This window comes from Triticum urartu, chromosome 3 (assembly GCF_003073215.2).
Source record: "Triticum urartu cultivar G1812 chromosome 3, Tu2.1, whole genome shotgun sequence".
Lineage (NCBI taxonomy): Eukaryota > Viridiplantae > Streptophyta > Magnoliopsida > Poales > Poaceae > Triticum > Triticum urartu.
This window is the reverse complement of record NC_053024.1, coordinates 20,791,658-20,806,894: the sequence shown is the minus strand read 5'-3', so window position 1 is coordinate 20,806,894 and position 15,237 is coordinate 20,791,658. Positions and strand designations below refer to the sequence as shown.

At 46.5% G+C, this 15,237-nt stretch overlaps 1 protein-coding gene across 1 annotated transcript; it reads left to right on the top strand.

The window, feature by feature from the left end:
- Positions 1-4,032: 4,032 nt before the first annotated feature.
- LOC125542465 lies at positions 4,033-5,898 on the top strand (the record flags this gene model as incomplete). Its single annotated transcript, XM_048705511.1, has 2 exons — positions 4,033-5,093; positions 5,496-5,898. Coding segments are annotated over exons 1-2 (1,464 nt in total), but the record flags the coding sequence as incomplete, so codon positions are not given.
- Positions 5,899-15,237: the final 9,339 nt, after the last annotated feature.

Here is a 15,237-nt window from a genome sequence, read left to right as displayed (position 1 = left end):
CCGCTCCGCCGTCTCCGCCCACCCACCCACCGGCCGCCGCGCCGCCCCTCCTCCCGCGCCGTTCCTCTCCTCCAGATCTCCCCCGCGCCCACCCCACACATCGCGCTTTTCCTCCCCCGAGCATGCCCGCCGGCCCCCGTCCCCCGTTCGCTAGGGTTGAGGTCGTCGGGCCTCCTCCGGCGGCAAGGTGCTCGGCGAGGAGGAGAAGAACGCCGGGAACGTCTCTGCCCGGCCCGAGCTCACCGACACTGGCGCCCCGAGCACCTTCTCCTCAGGCGTCGCCGCCCCGTTCCTCTTAGACTCCGACGCTGCCGGCCACCTGCACCGCCGTCCTCTTCAACTCTTCTGCTTCGTCGATGGTCGCCACCACGCATCGAGGCCCAAGGTAGCGCTCCTCAACTCCTATCCCTCATCTGTGTTCGTGTTGTGCTGGGTCTCAAACGTATCTGAACAAAGCTACCAAGCGAGGCCTGATACCACTGAAGAAATAGAAACTGTACAATGTTGTACGAACCGAAAATAAAAACTGTACAAGGCTTTATAGCATTACCATGGTCAAGTAGCTACCCGACCAACAGATATGGTCACTGTTGTATATGTTCTAATACAAATATGCGTAGTTTGACACTGTCAAATTAGTATTTTGATTCACTGTCTCGCATAATCAATTTTTTGTGAGTTCCAGAAATTTGTAAAAATTCAGAAGAAATTAAATTCTGCCAATTTGCAGCCGTGATAGATACAATAACAGAGTACTTTTTAGTTAATAAAAGCTTTCACTCAGGGCAGCAAGAAAAACTTGCATCCAGAGTAAAAGCTTTTAATGAGTACATATATATAACAGGTACTCGATGTTCTTGTCAACTTCGTCAGTTTGGAGGAAGAAGACTCCCAGGGACACCTCCAACTAAATTGCTCATGGCCAATTATCCTCAGCCCACATAGCACGTAGCACCGACGTGAGGTGAGGATCTCTGTCTTCCAGGATATTAAGTAAACTTTTTGGATCGACTAACATGTGCAGGAGGAGGAGTTGGAGGAGGGAGAGTATGAGGTGGAGGAATCGGCAAAGGACATGGAATGGCCGGTTCCTCAGGAGACCAAAATCTGGTTGCGTGGGGTGTCCACGCTCCCTTCGCGACCATATCCACATAAGGGGATCATTGTTAAACCTGTTGGTGTGAGGTAAGTGCTTCTGTGGACTCTTAACTATGTCTTTACATTCAAGTTTTTTGCAGATACTAACTTACTTGCCTTTCCATTGTGCAGGGCCTTGGTGGTTATTCCAGAAGACACAATCCCGCCACGACAGCCAAGCACCATCATTGGATGTCTTTGTAGGCATTATTACCCCGGCCTACTTCCCATAGGAGACGGTGAGGAGGAGCCAGCTTGGTCTTGGGAGCACTGGAGACGCGCTCCAGATACGAAAGACAATTGGGACAGGGAGTACCGCAGTGCTGCTGAGCGGGTGGTCAACGATTTTTGGGTAAAATTCTTTGTCAATTTTCTTAGTTATTTCTTTGCCAATATTCCAAATCATTGCATTGATAATTGTCTTATGCGAATTTATGCACTTTGGTAGGACTTCTTTACTTGCGTTGAGGGTATGGAGGATGAAGCTAATGAGGTCGTGGAGGAGATTGCCAAGAAGATTGTCCAAGACATGCCTTACGAGGCTAGCGTCAATGCCGTGGTCAAGTATTTCGCGCATGAACGCAAGATGCTTCTTAAAAAGCCGCTAGCCCGGAGAGTGCATCTCACCCGTTCCATGTACATGAAGGTAGTTTCCATTTAATTACTTGTGATTGCCTCGATTAAAACAACTTAGTTTCATTCCTAAGTTGGATGTATTTGACATACTTCAGGCGGTTCCCCCGTGGTGCAACAACAAGATTCCTTGCTACCAGCAAATCATATCCAGGTGGATAAACCCAGAGTGGAGGGCCACATACAGAGCAGCTTCGGAGCGACGTGCCTTGATGGGTGGTCCGGTACACCTTCAAGGCAACCTCAACCTCCATGCTTACGTGCAGAAGAAGGTAATAATATATTTGGCTTATGAACTTCTCCACTTGTGCCCTTATGGATATTATTGCTTCTATTGCAGAATAGGGAGAGAGGTGAGGGTGAAGAGCCGCTCAATACCTTCACGGGATTATGTCTCTCCCGCAAGTCAAATAAACCGGAAGGGGGGTGGGTCAACCCAGGGGCTGGATTGAGGATTGATGCATATAGTGGGAAGTTCAAGGAGTGCAACGGGCCCGACTCTGATCCAGCCTCACAGGACATTGATGTTACGGTTTCCCTCAAGTCAGGACAAGGCAAGAAGCGTGGACGGTTATATGTTGGTGACGGTTCCATCCGTAAGAAGGACATTCCAAAACTTGCCGACCTCCGTGCTACCACGTCGAGCTCAGGTCCTGCTATTGAGCGTCGCCCAGAGCCTGGGCTGCACATGATGCATCAATTCCATGTATGTTTTGCTTCATTGATCTCCCTTCAGGTTTCTTCTTTGCATTGCGATGATGGTAAACTTGTTGTGATGGCATATTGTAGGCTCGCCTAGAGGAAAAAAGCAGGTTGCGGCAGGAAGAAACCAGGTTGCGGCTGGAGGCTCAGGCCAATGCCCTACTTCAACAGGAGCAAGCCATGAAAATGCAGCAAGCCCTGTTTCAGCAGCAGGAATTCATGGTTAAACAGCAGGCAGCCCCGCAGGAGATGTTTGCTCGGTTCAATACTAATATGCATTGTTCTACTTTCACTAGTAGAAAACAGGGCTATGGTCCAGGCCGGCTCAGCCCATTAGTCCCGGTTCAGTGTAGAACCGGGACTAATGTGGGCATTGGTCCCGATTCGTGAGCCCAGGGGGTCGGCCGGGCCACGTGGGCCATTGGTCCCGGTTCGTCTGGACCTTTTGGTCCCGGTTGGTGGGACGAACCGGGACCAATGGGCCTCGCTCCTGGCCCACCACCATTGGTCCCGGTTGGTGGCCTGAACCGGGACCAAAGGCTCCCCTTTAGTCCCGGTTCTTGCCACAAACCGGGACCAATGAGGTGCCTATATATACCCTCGCCCGCGAGCAGAGCACTCTAGTGCTCTGTTTTTCTTTGGCCGGCGAGGGGAGGGGTTTGTGGTGCTCTAGCTCACCTCCTATGCACATGAGGTGTTCGATGGAATGCCCGAGCCACACTACTTAAACTTTCTCCTCTCGAAGCTCGACCTCCAAACTCCATTTTCCTCGAGATTTGTCTAGATTTAGCGGTCCGTCACGCCCCGTCCCCGTCTTCACCGCCGTCGATCACCCGCGCTGATCTCATCACCGACACCATCGTGGTGAGCCTTTTGTTCTTATCTTCATTCTGAAAGGAAAAATATTCTTACTTGTCTGTTTAGATAGATACTTGTATCATTTTCTTACATTTATTATTGCATCTTATATAGTGCGATGGTTTTGGTATCCGCCCCCGTCGGCCCTCGTCCTGTCTATGATTCGGATTTGGTATGTATATTATCTTCATAACTATTGGTTCATTTATTGTTTATGAAAATTATGCCGACCAACGTGACATAGATTTTATTTATCTAGGATGTATGTGAATCGGAAATGCCAACCGACCCTATTGTCGAGAGGTTAAATTTAGTTGAAGAAGAAAACAATTTGTTGAAGGAAAAAATAAAAAAAATTGAGGAGGAGAAGATGATATTGGAGTTGCATGTTGCGGATGTCATCAATGATCACAAGATCAAGATGGATGCAATGCGCTTGAAGATTAGAAAGATTAAAAAATATGCCATTCATACCGAGGCTTGGTATCATTATGCCGTTGGATCAATTGTTACCTTGGTTGCGATTATGATCGCATTTGTTTTCGCATTGAAATGTTTTACATAGTTTCAATGTATGGTTTAATTAATTAGATGTTCTGGAGAGCTATATGTTGTTAGATGAGAACTATGTATGCACTTTGGTTTTAATGTGATGATGAACTTCTATTAATTTGGACACTTAATTATATATAATGCACGCAGATGAACCGGCAATGGATGTACGGTGACAGACACACCCGCGAGTACATTAAGGGCGTGCATGAGTTTCTCGATGCGGCTGAGGCAAACAAGCAGAATGGTTTTACGTGTTGTCCATGCACTGAATGTGGGAGTATGAGGTCTTACTCTAACCGGAAAATCCTTCACTCCCACCTGCTTTACAAGGGTTTCATGCCACACTATAATGTTTGGACGAGGCACGGAGAAATAGGGGTTATGATGGAAGACGGCGAAGAAGAAGAGTACGATGACAACTATGTGCCTCCTGAATACGGTGATGCTGCAACGGGGGGAGCTGGTGAAGATCAAGAGGAACCAGACGATGTGCCCAATGATGCTGCCACGGGTGAAGCTGCTGAAGACCAAGAGGAACTAGACGATGTGCCCGATGATGATGATCTCCGCCGGGTCATTGTCGATGCAAGGACGCAATGCATTAGTCAAAAGGAGAAGCTGAAGTTCGATCGCATGTTAGAGGATCACAAAAAAGGGTTATACCCCAATTGCGAAGATGGCAACACAAAGCTCGGTACCGTACTGGAATTGCTGCAGTGGAAGGCAGATAATGCTGTGGCTGACAAAGGATTTGAGAAGCTACTGAAAATATTGAAGAAGAAGCTTCCAAACGATAACGAATTGCCCGACAGTACATACGCAGCAAAGAAGGTCGTATGCCCTCTAGGATTGGAGGTGGAGAAGATACATGCATGCCCTAATGACTGCATCCTCTACCGCGGTGCATACAAGGATCTGAACGCATGCCCGGTATGCGGTGCGTTGCGGTATAAGATCAGACGAGATGACCCTGGTGATGTTGACGGCGAGCCCCTCAGGAAGAGGGTTCCTGCGAAGGTGATGTGGTATGCTCCTATAATACCACGGTTGAAACGTCTGTTCAGAAACGAAGAGCATGCCGAGTTGATGCGATGGCACAGTGAGAACCGAAAGAAAGATGTGAAGTTGAGAGCACCCGCTGACGGGTCGCAGTGGAGAAAAATCGAGAGAAAGTACTGGGATGAGTTTGCAAAGGACCCAAGGAATGTATGGATTGCTTTAAGCGCGGATGGCATTAATCCTTTCGGGGAGCAGAGCAGCAATCACAGCACCTGGCCCGTGACTCTATGTATGTATAACCTTCCTCCTTGGATGTGCATGAAGCGGAAGTTCATTATGATGCCAGTTCTCATCCAAGGCCCTAAGCAACCCGGCAACGAAATTGATGTGTACCTAAGGCCATTAGTTGAAGAACTTTTACAGCTGTGGAATGGAAACGGTGTACGTACGTGGGATGAGCACAGACAAGAGGAATTTAACCTTAAGGCGTTGCTGTTCGTGACCATCAACGATTGGCCCGCTCTCAGTAACCTTTCAGGACAGACAAACAAAGGATACCACGCATGCACACACTGTTTAGATGACACTGAAAGTATATACCTGGACAAATGCAGGAAGAATGTGTACCTAGGCCATCGTCGATTTCTTCCGACCAACCATCAATGTCGAAAGAAAGGCAAGCATTTCAAAGGCGAGGCAGATCACCGGAAGAAGCCCGCCATGCGCACCGGTGTTCACGTGCTTGCTATGGTCAATGATTTACACTACGTAATCTTTGGAAAGGGTCCCGGTGGACTAGCTGTTCCGAATGACGCTGAGGGACACGCACCCATGTGGAAGAAGAAATCTATATTTTGGGACCTACCCTACTGGAAAGACCTAGAGGTCCGCTCCTCAATCGACGTGATGCACGTGACGAAGAACCTTTGCGTGAACCTGCTAGGCTTCTTGGGCGTGTATGGGAAGACAAAAGATACACCCGAGGCACGAGAGGACCTGCAACGTTTGCACGAAAAAGACGGCATGCCTCCGAAGCAGTATAAAGGTCCTGCCAGCTACGCTCTTACGAAAGAAGAGAAAGAAATCTTCTTTGAATGCCTGCTCAGTATGAAGGTCACGACTGGCTTCTCGTCGAATATAAAGGGAATAATAAATATGCCAGAGAAAAAGTTTCAGAACCTAAAGTCTCATGACTGCCACGTGATTATGACACAACTGCTTCCGGTTGCATTGAGGGGGCTTCTACCGGAAAACGTTCGATTAGCCATTGTGAAGCTATGTGCATTCCTCAATGCAATCTCTCAGAAGGTGATCGATCCAGAAATCGTACCAAGGCTAAGGAGTGATGTGGCGCAATGTCTTGTCAGTTTCGAGCTGGTGTTCCCACCATCCTTCTTCAATATCATGACGCACGTCCTAGTTCATCTAGTCGACGAGATTGTCATCCTGGGGCCCGTATTTCTACACAATATGTTCCCTTTTGAGAGGTTCATGAGAGTCCTAAAGAAATATGTCCGTAACCGCGATAGGCCAGAAGGAAGCATCTCCATGGGCCATCAAACAGAGGATGTTATCGGGTTTTGTGTTGACTTCATTCCTGGCCTTAAGAAGATAAGTCTCCCTAAATCGCGGTATGAGGGGAGACTGACTGGAAAAGGCACTCTGGGAAGAGACTCAATAATATGCAGGGACGGATATTCTTAGTCTCAAGCACACTACACAGTTCTACAGAACTCTACCTTGGTGACCCCGTATGTCGATGAACACAAGAACAGTCTGCGCTCTAAACACCCGGAGCAGTGCGACGACTGGATTACATGTGAACACATCAGGACTTTCAGCAGTTGGTTGGAAACACGTCTCAGAGGTGACAACACTGTTTGTGATGAGTTGTACTTGTTGTCCAGGGGACCATCTTTGACTGTATTGACTTACAAAGGATACGAGATAAATGAGATTACATTTTACACGATCGCCCAAGATCAAAAGAGCACCAACCAAAACAGCGGTGTCCGCTTTGATGCAGCAACCGAGAGCGGAAAGGACACATATTATGGTTACATAGTGGACATATGGGAACTTGACTACGGACCTGATTTTAAGGTCCCTTTGTTTAAGTGCAAATGGGTCAATCTGTTAGGCGGCGGGGTACAGGTAGACCCACAGTACGGAATGACAACAGTGGATCTGAAAAATCTTGGGTACACTGACGAACCGTTCGTCCTAGCCAATGATGTGGCACAGGTTATCTACGTGAAGGACATGTCTACCAAACCGAGAAAAAGAAAAGATAAGGAAGCGAATACATCATACGATGAGCCAAAGCACCACATAGTTCTTTCAGGAAAAAGGGACATCCTGGGAGTGGACGGCAAGACAGACATGTCTGAAGATTATGAAAAGTTCCATGAAATTCCTCCCTTCAATGTCAAGGCTGACCCAAGCATCCTGATAAACAATGAAGATTATCCATGGTTACGGCGCAATAAGCAAATGACACAAGCGAAGAAAAAGTGAAGACTTTCTCCCGCAATAAGCAAATGCTATGTGGGTGAAATTATGATACCATCCCAACTTTCAACTTTTTCAGAGTTCATTTGAAATGCTTTCATGTCTTATGATTCGAAACTTTGATACTTCGAAAGTGATTGTCCATTTTGTACACGAAGTGCATCAAGTTTTTGTCGTAACCCTCTCTACTTTTTGGAACATGCTATGTGGGTGAAATGATGATACCATGCCAACTTTCAACCTTTTCAAAGTTCATTTTGAAATGCTTTCCAATTTCAGAGTCATTTAGCTCAAAGAATGAATTAATAGCAAACAGAATGAACTATAAAACTTTTATGAAAATAAAAACAATCAATTAAAATATTATGTTATGATCAACTAAAATAAAACTATAATATTCTTCAATAGCAAAAAGAATATAATTTGTGTGACCTAAAATCAAACTATAAGTATTTAATTGTAAGTATAAATAAAAAATAAATAGCAAAGAAGAAAAAAATTCTAATTTTATAGTAAAGTTATTCATAAACTAGTGATTCACACAAATTTTTAAAAATTCAAATTTAAACTATTTAAAATTTAAAACAAATGGCACTAACAGAAAGTTTATAATTTTTGTGACCTAAAAGCAAAAAGAAATCACTAAAAAACTGTAAGTATTAGTTTTAAGTAGAAATAAAAAATAAATAGAAAAAAATTCTAATTTTATAGTAAAGTTATTCATAAACTAGTGATTCACACAAATTTTTAGAAATTCAAATTTAAACTATTTAAAATTTAAAACTAATGGCACTAACAGAAAATTTATAATTTGTGTGACCTAAAAGCAAAAAGAAATCACTAAAAAACTGTAAGTATTTAGTTTTAAGTAGAAATAAAAAAATAAAAAACCAAAAAAATATAGAAATAAAAAAGAAAAAACCAAAAAAATGCCACCTACTCGGCCTCCACGGCCTGAATACGACTAGAAACCCTACATGGGCCAGGATTCAGGCCCGCAGAAGGCCCAATAGGCCCACAGGCAAAGCAGTGTCAAATTAGGCCCATAGGCCTGCTGTTCAGAGGAGTTCGAGAGGGAGGAGGCAGCAGAGCTTATAAACTGGTGTTGGGCGCTGTCAACTAGCGATGTGGGACTAAACTTATGGGCGCGGGGCAGCACAAGGGTATTGGTCCCGGTTGGCGGCCCTAACCGGGACTAAAGGTGGCATTGGTCCCGGTTGGTGGCACCAGCCGTGACCATTGCCCCCCTTTAGTCCCGGTTGGTGCCACCAACCGGGACCAATGGGCTTCGCTTCCCGCCCTTTGGGCTGCCGAAAAGAGGCCATTAGTCTCGGTTTGTGGCACCAACCGGGACTAATGCCCACCTTTAGTCCCGGTTGCTGCCACGAACCGAGACTAAAGCCTCTTCTATATAAGGCCACACTTTGAAATTTTTCATTCTCATCTTGCAGTTGTCGCCCCTGACGCCGCCAGGCTGCCCCGACGCCGCCCCGCCCCCATCGTCGCCGTCGCCCGCGACGCGCGCCGCCACGGCCCGCCCCCGTCGCCGCCGCCCTCGTTCCTGCCCCGACGCGCACCGCCCCGTCCCGCCCTCGCCGTCGCCCGCGCCGGCCCCTTGCCCCACGCCCGCCGCCCCGGCTACCGTCCCCGTCACCGCGTCCCCGAGCCGGCCGTCCTCGTCTCCGGACTCCAGCCGTCGCCGCCCCCCTCTCGAGTGCCACTCTTGCGCCGCCCGAGCGCCCTTGCTCCGCCCCTGCTCCATGGTCGCCGCCGCCCGAGCGCCCCGGCTCCGCCCCTGCGCCCTTGCTCCGCCCCTGCTCCGCCGGCCCCGAGCGCCCGAGGAGAAGTAGAGGAGAGGAGAAGTGGAGCAGCAGCAACGCGCTGTCCACTTTTCTGAATTTTTTGGAACAGGAGGAATCTTTTTGTCCATATAGAAGGTGTTTGATGAAATACTAGATGGCTTTGGGCATTTTTGGAATTTTTTAAAAAAATTTGTGGTGAGGCACTGATGCAAGACAAAGGCGATGGCAAAATTTCAGAATTTTTTGAGAGGTTTGGAATAGGTTTTCAACAAGTTATTTGAATCCGATTCAAATTTCATTTGAATGAAATTTGAAAATTTTTAACTATGGATCAGAATATGCTAAATATGTCAAATTTTTTTTATATGATGTTTTTTTCATATATGTATTCATTTTTTTATTTAGGTTGTTAATTAGTAGATATCGATTTTAGGTTAGTGTAGAGGAAAAAGTAAAATAAGGAAAAGGAAGAAAAGAGGAAGAAGGAAGAAGAAGAAAAAGAAGAAAAGGAAGGAGTTTGGAAAGGAAAATAAGAAGAGGAAGGCTTCTTTTTTCTTCTTCGATCTTCTCCTCTATTTTGTTCATGGATATATGCTAAAGAAAACGAGGGGGGTGATAGATGATGATGAGGGGTCGAGAGTGGGACGAGAGGTCGAGAGGTGTCGAGGGGAGAAAAAATATGTTATTAGGGACGAGGGTCATCGAGGGGTCGAGAGAGGGATGAGGGGTCGAGAGAACTAAATAAGAAGAAGAAGAGGAGAGGAAGAAGAGGAGAAATAAATAAGAAGAAGAAAAAAGAAGGGGAAGAAGAGGGAGAAGAAGAGGAGAGGAAGAAGAGGAAGTCTTCTCCTCTATTCTTTCTTTTCTTCTTTTTTCTTCTTCTTCTTCCTCTTTATTTTATCGGGAACGAGGGTCGTCGAGAGGTCGAGGAGCGGTAGAGGAGAAACCCTAAATAGAAAGTATCGTCGGTGTGAGATACATGTACCGTCGGTGTCGGACACTACACCCACATCCCACAAGTGGCGCGGGCTTCGACGCCCACGTCACTTGTGGGACGTGGATGTAGTGTCCGACACCGAAGGCCACATGTATCTCACACCCACGAAACTTGCTAGCTATTTAGGGTTTCCTCTTCCGAAAAGAAGAGGAGAAATAAATAAGAAGAAGAAAAAAGAAGAAAAAGAAGAGGAGAAGAAAAAAGGAATAGTGGAGAAGAAGAGAAAATAGAATATATTCTATTTTCTCTTTTCTCCACTATTCCTTTCTTCTTCTCCTCTTTTTTTTCTTCTTTTCTTCTTCTTATTCTTCTTCTTCTTCTTCTTATTCTTATTAGCCGGAAGTAGAGAGAGGTTTCCTAGTGTCAAAGTATTGAAGAAATCCATGCCTTCATCATTAGCCGGAAGTAACCAGGGCATGTTGGTACGAAATTCTGCAAAGTTGTTTTGGAATGGAGTCCCGGATAGAATAATCCGCCTTTTGGTACCAATTCAGCAAAGGCCTTCCAAATAGCGATATTCGGAAGGCTCTTGCTAAACTTTGTACCAAAAGGCGGATTATCCTATCTGGGAGTCCGTTCCAGAACAACTTTGAAGAGCTTCGTACCATCATGCACATGTTACTTTCGCCTAATGATGAAGACATGGTTTTGTTGAATCCTGAGACACTACGCAACCTCCCGACCCCTCGGCGATCCTATCGAACATGAGAGGAAGAAGAGGATAAAAAAAGAAGAGGAAGAAGAAAAAAAGAGGAGAAGAAAGAATAGAGGAGATCTTCTCCTCTATTCTTTCTTCTCCTCTTATTTTTCTTCTTCTTCCTCTTTTTTTTATCGGGAACGAGGGTCGTCGAGGGACATAGATGTAGTGTCGTCGTTGTCGATATATACCCCCTCCCGATAGCTTACTATGATTAGGTAGCTAGTTCTACGTTTGGCACTAATATATCCATCTATCATGTTTGAATAATAATTGCCATGTTGTAAATATTTGTAGAAACTATGGACACCGCCCTAGACGAAGCAACAAAAGAAGCGTTGTTGAGGGACATAATCGCAGAAGGAAGTGATGCCATCTCGTTGTTTCTCAACGAAACCGATGGTCTGGAAGGACAGGGTGAACAAGCTGGCTACGGTGACCTAATGCCGGTGCAAGAAGAAGAACATGAGGACGGCTCCGGTGACCGAACCGAGTCCGGCCAGGTATATATATTAGTTAAGCCTATGCTGACTAGCTGATTGATGCATTCATTGTTTTGGTATGTACACATATTAATTAAGTCTTTGTTCTTTTTTCTAGCCCTCCGGATCGAGCACAACTTCGGTAAAGAGACGAGGCCCGAAGAAAAAGTTGAGCTCGGATGAAAAGTTTGAGATCATAGCAATCGCGCTCGACGGCCAACCTATTGAACCCCCCCCCCCCCGGACAAAGAGCGCATTTGTTGCTCAGTGCGGGGTTCTGGTTAGGGACAAGATCCCGATAAGCATCCAGCAATGGTTTAAGCCGGCTATAGAAGACCCTGAGGTCTCTTATGTCAATGATATGCAGAAAAATGATCTTTGGACTGAGCTGAAGTCAAATTTCACCCTACCGCCTGAGGATAATCCAGAGAACCCAGTTAAAGAGAAATTAATCAAGTCTTTTGCTCTGAAGAGGATGGCAGAACTATTCAGGAGGTGGAAGAAAGAGCTGAATAAGTTTGTCAAAAATAATGAGACACCAGAATTTAAGGGCAGATATGAGAATATCAGAGATCACTGGCCCGCATTTGTGGCCCACAAGACATCGGAAAAGAGTAAGAAGATGTCGGCGACAAACAAGCAAAATGCTGCGAAGAAGAAGCTTCACCATCGCACGGGGTCAGGTGGCTACCTCGTAGCCCGGCCTAAGTGGTCCAAGACTGAGAATGATCTGGTTCATAAAGGGATCGAACCAGAGACAATTAACTGGCCAGACCGTTGCCGGACTTGGTTCTTCGGGGCTGGCGGAACACTGGACCCTGTAACAGGGAAGTGCATTTGGACGAACAATCAAATGGACATACCAGTCAGTAAGCTTAAGCAGTATATCGAAGCAGCGCAGGAAGGGATGTTCTTTCCAGACAGAGAGAACGACGAGCTCACAATGGCCCTCGGGAATCCTGAGCACCCTGGACGGACATGAGGCACGCCAGGCTCCATTCCGTGGAAGGTTGGGTTTCCGGACGCAGGCGGTTACAAATCCCATGAGAGGAGGAAAAAAGTGCAGTAGACCCAAATGCAGGCGCTGCAAGCAAGGGTAGACGCGATAGAGGAACGAGAAGCAAATCGCAGCAAACGTACTGCCGAAGCCTCCCCCGAAGCTACCCCGCCATCTCAGCGCAGAAGCAGCGTGGCTTCCACCGAGCTGCTTCAGCCGGAGCATGACTTGACGGCTCCTGCCAGCTATCCCGTGGATGCTATAACAGAGTCTCAAAATTGCCACCTTATGACGCAATGGATGAATTTGAAGGTCAAGGCGGCTGTTGGCTCTGTTTTTCCTACTGAACCCGGCGCAACTTTTCACTGCCGGCCGATTCCAGAAGGATATGCTAGGGTGATGGTGGATGAGATAACGGAGGGATTTGAGGACCTCCAGCTTGACCACCCTACCGGTGAAGGGGAGACTCGGCTGGGGTCTGCTCTGAACACTCCATGCCTATGGCGGAAGGAGCTCATCAACCTTCCGAACTGGATGCCACCGCCTCCTCCTCCTCCTCCGGCGAGTCAGGGCACTCCGCCTCCACCGCCTCCTCCTCCGGCGAGTGACGATCAGGGCCCTCGGCTGGCTCCTTCTCCGGCGCGCGGCGGCACTCCGCCTCCTTCTCCGCCTGCGCCGACGCGCCCGAGCAGCCAGCCTCCTCCTTCTCCGCCTCGTCAGCAAGGGCGGAAGAGACCTGCTGCGGCTCCAGCTGCTCCGGCGCGTCGTAGTCCTTCTCCTCCGCCTCTTAAGCAAGTAAAGAAGACAACCGCTACGTCTGCTCGGTCGGCGTCTAGCAGTACAACCAGAGGCGGGAGGACATACAGATTCGGTCCTTCTCTGAAGACTCCAGAGAAGTTACCATACGAGAGGACCCAGGAGGAGAACGCCGAGATCGCGCGAGAAGAAGTGAAGAAATTCTTTGAAGGGGTGAAAGCAAAGAAACATCCACCTCCGGAGAAGGTAGATCGGGTGAAAGTGAAGCGCACTCTGGCTGCCCTGACAAAACCACCGAAGTCTGATTCGCCGAAAGGAAACTATGACCGCATTATCGGAAAGGAATTTGCCGAAGCGGAGCGGTCGGGAAGTACTATCAGTGATCAAAGGCTAAAAGAACGACGAGCTGGGAAACAAATTGCCCAGCTCGGTGAACAAGCGAAGCAATCGTGCCCCCCGCTCAAGGTGCCTAGCCACAACATCGATAATGATCCGAGGATGGTGCCCGGTTATAGCAATCTTGCAGATTACCTGCCCGACGAAGTACATTATGAACCCATGGACGTGCAGATACAAAGATACGAGTACGGGAAGCCTCTCGTCAAAGATGAAAGATCTCTATCAACGATGATGCGAAGATTGCATGATTGGTACTTGAAAATCTGCAGAGACTCTGGGGGGAGGAGTACTTTGTATGCGAGAGTTAAACCGGAGCATGACCTCGTTGGAATTGATCTGTTGCCTGTTCCATTTGAGGAGTTCTATCAGTTCTTCAATCAATTGGCCCTCGATAAAACAACGGTCGCCTGCTACTGTCTGTAAGTAGTACTACTTCTGTCATTAAGTTTCTCTATATAGCTTAGCTCTTTCATTGCATGTATTTATAATCATCCTCACTATATTATGCAAATTGAAGATCGTCGAATTGAAGAAAAGACAAGTCGGTGATATTGGGTTCATTAACACATATCTCATAGATGCAACTCAGGTTAAACTTCATGCCGCAGCTACCGAGGCCAGCTTGCTATGATCGTTCGTAATAAATCAAAACAAAGATATAATACTCTTTCCTTACAACTTCAGGTGAGTGTTACTGTCTTGTGCGTATTCGGTTTCCCTTATATATTAGTCAAGGTTATAGTAATGTAATTGATGAGTTATGCATGTGTGTGAAGTTACCACTATATTCTCCTAGAGATTAAGCTTGAGCAGGGAGTAGTGACCGTCTTGGACTCTAAACGAAAAGATCCCAAGGAGTATGCGGACATGACTGAAATCCTCAAGAAGTAAGTTAAATCGATCATTATCCACCATATCAGCAACTTTGTTCATTTCCTGATATCAAGTAATTGTTTTCTTTGTCCGGCAGGGTTTGGAGAAAATTCACCAAAACAGTTCCGGGACTGCCGAAGGAGCTGGAATTTAGACACCCGAAAGTAAGTACTATAGTAGCATGTTCCGCGCATCTCCTAGTGATTCAAGCGCTAGTTTCATCAATACCATTTAGCATTCTTGCTTATCAGTTTGATTGACCTCTATTTCTTGTAAAGTGGTTGTGGCAGGAACAAGGGAATGATTTCTGTGGATACTACATCTGCGAGTCCATCCGCCACACGACCTGTGAGCGGGGCGGGTACTCTAACGAACAATATGAAGTACGTAAATAACAACATTCACAATTTTATTCTATTACCATCATTTGTGTTGAGTTTCATTCATTTATATATATATATATATATATATATATATATGTATTGACCCCCTTCTTCAAATTAGATGTTTCGGAAGCGGGATGAACTCCTAGCACCAGTTCGCATGCGAGCAATTCAAGAGGAATTGGCGGCATTCTTTCTTGACCACGTGATCCCTGAAGACGGAGAATTCTATGTGGACCCTGAGTCCGTATGATTACATTTGTAAGAGATAATTATTGTATATATGTAGCCGGTAGTGTCAGATAGATATACGAGAACTTGTTGTTCGACCAATCTCTCGGAGAAGGAGAGGTGGTCGATATCACTTCTCTCTGTATATATGCATATATGTTCATGACGATCTTCTGTTTCCTTCGTTTGCTTACTAGCTAGCTAGCGTGTCTAGTCCTCTCTATA